General features: G+C 44.1%; 1 protein-coding gene across 3 annotated transcripts in view; it reads left to right on the forward strand.

The window, feature by feature from the left end:
* Positions 1 to 8,983, forward strand: part of LOC103180929 (GEN1 Holliday junction 5' flap endonuclease) — a 29,448-nt gene extending 20,465 nt beyond the window's left edge. For all 3 annotated transcript variants that reach the window (XM_042333039.1, XM_042333038.1, XM_042333040.1), the window contains 4 exons: positions 782 to 912; positions 3,102 to 3,163; positions 6,584 to 6,733; positions 7,323 to 8,983. In XM_042333039.1, coding sequence (XP_042188973.1) covers positions 782 to 912; positions 3,102 to 3,163; positions 6,584 to 6,733; positions 7,323 to 8,812 — 1,833 coding nt within the window. In that variant the 3' untranslated portion in view covers positions 8,813 to 8,983. The remainder of the gene's footprint in view (positions 1 to 781; positions 913 to 3,101; positions 3,164 to 6,583; positions 6,734 to 7,322) is intronic.
* The last annotated feature ends 299 nt before the right edge of the window (positions 8,984 to 9,282 follow it).

Below are 9,282 nucleotides of genomic sequence, written 5' to 3' on the forward strand. Positions count from 1 at the left end.
CCAATGGCTTCCTATCACACAGAGGATACAGTTCAAGATCCTAGTCCTCACCTGCAAAGGTCCATGGACTTCGATCACCCGGCTTCCCCCCCCGCCTTCCACCCTGCCCGATCCCGACCCCCAGCTCGGCTCCGAAGCACTGACAGTCTAGCACTTTGGGACGTTCTCCCAACATGAAAGGCGCCATTTAAATATAATTTTGTTGTTTTTGTTGTTCCCCCCTATCTCTGTGATCTCCTAACCCCCTACCATCATGCTCACCCCCTACCATCATGCTCGCTCCCTACGCTCAACGGGCTCCAGCCTACTTCAAATCCCCCGTCTCACCCGCCCTACCATTGCCGTACTTCTGCCACTCTGCCCCCATCCTCTGGAATTCCATCCCGCAGTCCCTCCACCTCACCCCCTCCCTTGCCTCCTTCAAGACCCATCTCAAGACCCTTCTGCTCAACCCAGCTCAGGTGCGAAACACTGATTGTCCAGTGCCTTGGGACATCCTCCTGATGTGAAAGACGCTATCCAAATGTACTTTCTTGTTGTTAGAAATGGTGATGGCTGAATGGGTACATACACCACATGGTGTTGGACTGAACCAACAACAATTTGAATTTATATAGAGCTCCTCATGCAGGATAGCGTCCGAGAGCCCTGCAGACCTGGAGGATAGAATGCTTTTCTTTATAGAGAGAATTTGTCAAAACAGAGACAAATTTTTATTATTAGAAATAAAGTTCACAGGGACCTTGCATGTTTAACCAGCCCTTTTTCTTAATTCTCCCAGAATTTTAACAAGAAAAAAATGGAATGGCCAAAACACTACACATCTGAGAAAGTATTGGTGTTACTCACGCACCACGATATAATGGAGAGAACATTGGGAAAGCGAGATCCTTGGCATTTACAACCAATAAGGTATTAGTTAGTAAATTATTAACTGTTACTGAAATATGTAATGTGTTGAATAACTTGCTGTCACTTGCTCTGTTTACTGGGCACTGTTGAATTTCAAGTAACTCACAAGGTACAGATTGTGCTGGGTTAATTTGAATAGACTAATCTGACTGTTGTACTGCATTTATGGAAATCTTGTGTTTGCAAATGGCACACTTCCTGATTGATAGATGAGGTTGGCGTGGGAAATAGTGAAGGGATTGTAGAATAATTCAGGAAGACATAAACAGCCTAGCAGAATGGTGGCAAATGAAGTTGAATGTAGGAAAATGTAAATTAGTTCATTTTGGCATGAAAAACAAAGCAGCCTTCAATAGTCTAGTTGATGGGAATCTAAGAGGAGTAGAGGAGCAAAGAGATTTGGGGATTCAAATCCACAAATCTCTAAAAGTAGTTACGCAGTTAGATGAGATTATATATATAAAAAAGGCCAAATGGCGTCTTGGGATTTATCTCCAGAGGGACACAATATAAAAGTGAGGAGGTGATGTTGAATTTATCCAAACCTTGATTAGAACACATTTGGAGTATTGTATCCAATTCTGGTCTCCACACTATAAGAAGGATATGACAGCAATGGAAAGTGTACAGGATGATACCAGGACTGACAGATTACTGCTATCAGGATAGACCAGATAGGTTGAGCCTTTTTTTCGCTAGAGAAGAGACATTTAAGAGGAGGCACCTGATAGAAGTGTACGAAATTTTAAAGGGGTTGATAAGGTTAACATAACTAAGCTGTTTCTGCTGGTTGAGAAGTCCATAACCAGCAGATACAAATACACAACAACAACAAGATTACATTTGTATAGCGTCTTTCACATCGGGAGGACGTCCCAAGGCGCTGGACAGAGTACAGCATTTCAGACCCGAGCTGGGGTCAGGGGGGGAGGGGGGAGGGGAAGGGCGGTGGCCGATGACATGATCGAAGAGGAGGGACTTGAGGTGGGACTTGAAGGAGGCTAAGGAGGGGACGAAGTGGAGTGACTGGGGGATGGAATTCCAGAGGTTGGGGGCAGAGTGGCTGAAGGCTCTCCCACCAATGGTGGGGCGGGTGGGTCGGGGGACTTGGAGCAGGCAGGAACCGTCTGAGTGGAGGGAATGGGTGGGTTGGTAGGGGATTAGGAGGTCGCAGAGGTAGGGTGGGGTGAGGCCATGGAGGGCTTTGTATGTGAGGACCAGGATCTTGAACTGGATCCTCTGAAGGATAGGGAGCCAATGGAGTCGGGCGAGAGTGGGGGAGATGGGGTCACGGAGTTTGGTGCGGAAGAGGACACAGGCTGCAGAGTTCTGGATTATCTGCAGCCTGTGGAGGGAGGAATTGGGAAGTGCGACAAGCAGTGCATTTGCATAGTCGAGCCTGGAGGTGATGAAGGCATGAACAATAAGATAGTGACAAAGGAGATGAAAAAGACAATTTAGGAGGAACTACTTTACGCAGAGAGTAGTGAGACTGGAACTCGATGCCTGAAGCCTTGGTTGAATTAGATGATAAAGATGCCTTCAAGAGGAAGCTAGACCTTCACAGGGGAAAGGGGAATAAAAGGGTATGGGAGGGAGTAAAAAAATGGGTGGAGAGTCATGCTGGAGTATAAACCCTGACCCAAATAGGGTTGGGCCAAGTGGCCTGTTTCCATGCTGTACATCCTTTGTAAGTCTTTGACACTTTACAAAAATGAAGATTCAATTTCAGAGGATTAAAACAAGATTAGTTTGAATGACGAAGACCTACCTTGACATCCTTCCCTCACATAATCCAGTATCCTAGCCTTAACCACCCTTTCTGGAAACTGTCCCGAGTCGCTAATTCCCTCAGTAACAAATTACCCTTCAGCAAATTACTTTATTCCATTTCAACAATCACCCTTTAATTTGACAACAATTTAGAACACAACTGTTTATAACTCTTTCACTAACAGAGATGGTTTCTGAAGTGGTCGATTGCTCAGCGCTCCGAGACACTATCCTGCATGAAAGGAGCTGTATAAATGCAAGTTGTTGTAAAATGGTCAGCTCTGTAAATTTTCCTCTTGTTAGGATGTACTTTAATTATAGTTCTAAAATGCAGCACGTCTTACTGGGCCTCTCACCATTATAATCTGCCACTGGAGTTCCATAGGAATTCACACACTTGTTTATTTTCTGTTCAGAATCGTCAAGACAAGAATTCGCAATGGAATCCCTTGTTTTGAAATTCTATGGGAAAAACCAGGTTTGTATCTTATTTTTTATCAGTTTTAGTTTTTAGAAGTTAAACAGGGAGTAGAGTGGTGGTGATGGTGGTAATAAGAGGGTGCTGTGTGGTGGTGTAATGAGAGGGTGGTGGGGGCGGTGGTGTAATCGGGGTGGTGGGGGCGGTGGTGTAATCGGGGTGGTGGGGGCGGTCGTGTGATCAGAGGGTGGTGTGGTGGTTTAATTAGCGTCCATCTCCATCATTGTGCAATACTCCAACATGCTATCCTGCATGAAGGGCACTATAAATGCAATATGTTGTTGTTGGTGTGTGTGTGTTTGTGAACAGGAAGTGGTGGTTGTGTGTTTGTGAACAACACAACTACCCTCCCTCTCCCCCTGGTTTGGGGTCAGACTCCACCACTGTTAAGCTCTCCGGAACGCTACCTGGCGTGAAGGGCGTGATTATAAATGCAAGTTGTTGTTGTTGAACTGATGCGATCAACCACGGAGCAATAAGACCTAATCTTGGAGTCCTGTAGCTCAGTGGTTAGAGCACTCGCTTTGCAAGTGAGAGGCCTGAGTTCAACAGTTTCAACCAAAAACAATAATTAAATTGGTCATTTTCAATCTACGACTGTTTGTGGGACATTGCTGTGCGCAATTGGCTGCCGAGTTCGCCCACAAATATACAGTCAATTCACTTTACAGTGTGTTCCGTGAAGCGTTTTGGGACGTCCTCCCGACGTGAAAAGCGCTATATCAAATGCAAGGATTATTATTATTATTAGTTTTGCAGCCACGGGAGCTGAATTACCAATCTGGGACAAACAATCTGAGAGAATCACAGCAAGTTCCTGCAACAGCAGTAAATGTTATTGATACATGGTGTTGCCCTAGCAGAAGGCTTCACCTGTCTGAGCTTGCTGTGAGTTCCCTTTCAAGCCTCACTTTCTGGTTTAGATGTAAAAAAATACCTGCAAGATGGTCTGGTTATGTCTGTGATAGGCCTATCAATCTTGAATCAAATGTTTTAAAATTAGAAATAATTGAAATAAATTAAATTTAAAAACATTTTTAATAGGAAAGAAGAGAAAAATAATTCTTGCATTTTATATAATCATAAATAATAATATTTAGCACCTATAACCTCAAAATGGCCCAAAGTGCTTCCCAGTTCTTGGGACGTCCTCTTGACGTGAAAGGAGCTATACAAATGTAATTTGTTGGTGTAAAGTGTAGTTAATGCATCTTTGTAGGGCTAACACAGCAACTAATTTGTGCACAGCAGTCGCATAAAACAACAACAACAACAAGATTCCATTTATAGAGCGCCTTTCACGTCAGGAGGACGTCCCAAGGCGCTGCACAGTTGGGTCATGACCCGAGCAGGGGGGAAATGGTCAGGGTGAGGGGAGGGAAGGGAGGGAGAGAGGAGGGGGGAAATGGTCAGGGTGAGGGGAGGGAAGGGAGGGAGCGAGGAGGAGGAAGAGAGTCGAGAGGGGAGCTGAAGGCACGGTCAAAGAGAAAGGTTTTGAGACCGGCCTTGAAGGAGGAAAGGGAGGAAGCAAGGCGAAGGCACTGGGGGATGGAGTTCCAGAGCCTCGGGGCTGAGAGGCTGAAGGCCCGACCACCGATAGTAGGGCGGTTGGGGCGGGGGACGTGGAGCAGACCGGAGCCAGAGGAACGGAGGTTACGGGCAGGTAGGTAGGGGGATAGTAGGTTGGAGAGGTAGGAGGGAGCAAGGCCGTGAATGGCCTTGTAGGTGAGGATGAGGATCTTGAAATCAATCCTCTGGGGGATGGGGAGCCAGTGGAGGCGAGCGAGGGTAGGAGTGATGTGGTCCCGAAGCCTGGTGCGGGACAGTACACGAGCTGCAGAGTTCTGAATGACCTGCAGCTTGTGGAGGGAGGTGCCGGGAAGGCCGGCGAGGAGAGAGTTCCCATAGTCCAGCCTTGAGGTGACAAAGGCGTGAACCAGGGTTTCAGCAGCGTGAGGGGTGAGGTAGTGCCGTAATCTGGCGATATTCCGGAGGTGATGGAAGGCGGTGCCAGTTGTGGTGCGGATGTGAGGGAGAAAGGACAGCTCAGGGTCGAACAAAACGCCGAGGTTCCTGACTGGCTTTGAGAGGTGGAGAGTGCAGCCTTGGATGCTGATGGTGTCAGCGCCTGAGGTGCGGAGGCGCTGACGTGAGCCAATCAGGAGGGCCTCGGTTTTTCGCACGTTGAGCTGAAGAAAGTTGTCTCTCGTCCAGGACTCGATGTCGGACAGGCAGGCTGTCAGGACATCGGTGGTCGTGGAGTTGAGAGTAGAGGAGGAAAGGTAGAGTTGGGTGTCATCCGCATACATGTGGAAGTTAACCCCATGTTTGCGGATGATGTCACCAAGGGGGAGCATATAGAGGGTGAAGAGGAGGGGACCGAGGACAGAGCCCTGAGGGACACCACATGAGACAGTACGGGGGGTGGAGGAGAAGCCATTCGTTGAGACGAAGTGAAGACGGTGGGAAAGGTAAGAGCTAAACCATTCAAGGACAGTGCCTTGAAGGTTGAGGTGGGAGGACAAGCGGTGGAGTAGGATAGCGTGGTCGACCGTATCGAAAAGCCATAAAACGAATGACCAATTTTTTTTATCTAGAGAATTCTTGGCCAGGAGACCCAGAGAAACTCTTCTTTCCAACTGGAGTCTTGGGATTTTTAACTTCCACCTGAACAGGCAGATGGGAATATCAGTTTAACATTCCGTCTAAAAGATGACATAGTTCAAGTCTACTGATCTGAATCTGAACTAGTGGTTGGTTTCCTAATAGCAGTAGTTGCCTCTCCGATGTTTTAGCTTGTAATCCATTTTCACAAACAGTTTGTGGAAAATGCTTCAATTCAGCTGTAATTTGGAAGCTGGTTCTCTTTATTGTTGAAAACTAGCTTCCAAATTCTGACTGAATTTAAGAATTTTCCACAGTTCTGCTTAATCTTAAATGACAAGACAACGGGGTTTTTGCAGGCTTCAATTTCTTCTTGGAAACACGACAGCACCATCTGCTGCTATTACTGTGCATCAGCCAGTGAGGTTTCACCCTTAGTATCACCATCACCTCCAGGGTCTCACAGAGACTTGGGGAGCTGGCTTAAAGGACAGATAATGCAATATCTAAATATCTACCTTCTAAGCTATAGTTTAACTAAACTTGTAGCTAACCATTTGCTTGGCGCTTATTAATCATCTGTCTGTTTGTAGCTATTTTGGAAGTAATTGTACATCACTTACATAACACCTGTCCACAGAATCTAAGTCCATGGATATAACAGCCAATTTATCAGATGTGGAATTATAATTTCTCAAACAATTTGGTGTTTTAGTTTGAATTTCCAGAGGAATGCAGCCATCAATGCAAGCTACCCAAGCAGAGACACAGCAACTCAAACAGTTAATGAGTACAGTGTTTTGTTTATTTTCCCAGAAAACTATGTTTACTCGGATGATCAATCTGAAGATTCTCAGTATTCTGTAACAACAATAGAGGATCAGCTTCTCTTTCAAGCTGCGTACCCAGATGTCAGTGCTCTGTTTCATAGACAGAAAGCTGAAGCTGAGGAGAATAAGCAGAAAAGTAAGTAACAATATTACAGTAGAAGATTTATGGTCATGTTTAAATATTACTTTAGAAAAAGACATTTTAACTAAATAATCTTTATATTTACCTGTAACTGAAGCATGTGGAGTGTGAACTTTTGCTGCCTTCTCCTCACTTCCTGGAAGACACACCTGCTGACTAATTCCCACAATGTCTTGTTGAAAACCACAAGCTGGGTTATTATAATAACAGACAGGAAAACATGTGCAGTTTCGCAGCACAGTGGCACAGCTCATTCAGGTGTGGAATATGGGTTTACAACCACTGCAGCACCACCAAGGTCACAGTCTACACTTGCTTGTTGTTGAAAAAAATGACGAGCAGGCAATTCGCTACAAGAAAAAAGAAATGACACCACCTGATGGTGACATATCCTTGCCCACACCCCCACCCCCCACCCCCACCCTTTGAATACTGATGGTGCATGGCTAGGGGATGAGCATGAAATCATCCTAATTTTAGTGTGACATTTGGTTAGGTTGTAATTCATACAGAAACTGCATTAAACTGCAAAGATTGTGAGGACTCGCTTTGAAGAGATTTCTTTCCTTGTGTTTTCTCACAGGTAAGAGCAAAAGGAAAGGCAAGGCAAAGCCAGAGTCTGATGAACTTGCAGAGCAACTGTCTCAGATGAATCTTCAGCTCCCCAGTAGTGGTGAAGAGAGTAACCAATCTGTTCAAAAGCGTGTAAATCAAAGAGACAATCCGATCAAATGGTCTCATCCCAATCCTATTGGCTCTTGCACTCTGTTGCCCAAGTTCTCCTGTGAAGATCCTGCAAGTGAAATGGCACAAATTGCCATTAATAGCATTACAGAATTAGGAAAAGCTAACGGTGAGCCTTTAACCCTTTTAGCAGCAGAGAACAAACTTGATGTCTGTGCCTTGTCCCCTTCTATGTCTGTGTTGGTTGCAGAGTTGAATTTGAGTGGCATTGACTGGGGGGCTACTTCATTTGGCACACCAACAAACGCTCAGGTTGCTAGCAAAATAACTGAAGGCTGTTGTGGATCTTCAACTTTTACTAATGAATTGAAGGAGGACAAGGTATTGAAGGTAAATACTGCATCATCAAAACATGAGCCTGTTCAAATCAATACTAAACAATTACTCCATAAGGATATGTCTGGGCAGCAAGATCCAGAGAACATGTCTTTAAGAGATCGAATTCTACTGAAGAATTCACATTCATTTTTTTCCCTTGGATCGAGATCCAATTCAGACGCTGGCCATATCCTGCTCTCTGCTGTTCAGAAAGGTGGTCCTGAGTTTGTCAGTGAAGATAAACCCATCTGCAATATTAAACCTCTGAGTAACAACAAAATGATCCTAGGCAGTAATATTTTAGAAAAACAACATACTGAGCAAGAGCAAATATTAATTCACAGTTCTGAAGAGGATGCAACAACAACAGTGAAACCATTTACTTTGTTGGACAAGCAGATTCCCAGAGACTCAAGTGAGAAGAACTTTGGAGCGCATTCCTTCCAAACATTAGAATCAAATAATGTCCCATTTAAACTGCAGAAAAGTAAAGTAGAGAAACCACACAGAGAAAAACTGGTGGCTAAAAATATTCAAACAAAGAACAGTGTCTGTCACAAGGTGTATTCCTCCAGCGATGATAGCGATAATGAGAACTCGGGACACCGAAAACAAAAGCCTAGCATCAAATCTCGGACTGCAGTAAGGACTGTGGAAAAGTGCAGCCAAGCAATGTCTTGGCGTGTCAACGTTAAATCCAGCTGCAGTAAAGCAGGTTACACTGGTGTTAATACTGGAAGCGTTAAACCTAAAGTAGCAAGCTATAGTAGTGCAGAGAAAAATGAGGAAGCACAGCTAATGTACAATGATAGCAAGGCTACCACCGCAAACACATCTCAGAACAAGTTGTCTGCAGTGTGTGAAAGTAGCATTGTGCAGCAGTGTAAGGCCGTACAGCTAAAATCATGTCCAATCAATGTGGATACTTCTAACTTGAGTGATGGAGAAGATTCAGTTATACTAATAGACAGCCCTCTGCCACTATCAGAAAGGCTGAAGTTTCGACTCTAAAGCATTTGAACTGTCAATCAATTAGAATAAAATTGAGATTCTGGTATTCTGTGTACATCTATGAATTTGCGTGTTTTTTATTTGATTTTCCATATTGGCTCTAATTTGTTTACAAATGTATATGTTTTTCAAGATGTTCCAATAAAATGGATAATCAAATTCTCTTTAAAATGCTGGCAAGTACAATTTATTTTGAACCCTTACGTACATATTGAAGTGGAACTCACAAGATGTAGAATTGATAAGAATGATATTCCTTGTTCTGTATACTGCCATTTGATCCATAGAAACAAATTAGTTTCCATCAAATAATTGAAGTGAAATCATGCGCATTTAGAGGATGTTTTTCATATTTCAAGTTTCCAAAAAGAACTGGTATATATATCTGTTTGGGAGGAGTAGATGGATTTATACAAGGTAGGTTTAGACTGGGAATAAATACTTTATCATGATTTCTGCACTGTTGGATC

This window comes from Callorhinchus milii, unplaced genomic scaffold (genome assembly GCF_018977255.1).
Source record: "Callorhinchus milii isolate IMCB2004 unplaced genomic scaffold, IMCB_Cmil_1.0 Scaffold3, whole genome shotgun sequence".
Lineage (NCBI taxonomy): Eukaryota > Metazoa > Chordata > Chondrichthyes > Chimaeriformes > Callorhinchidae > Callorhinchus > Callorhinchus milii.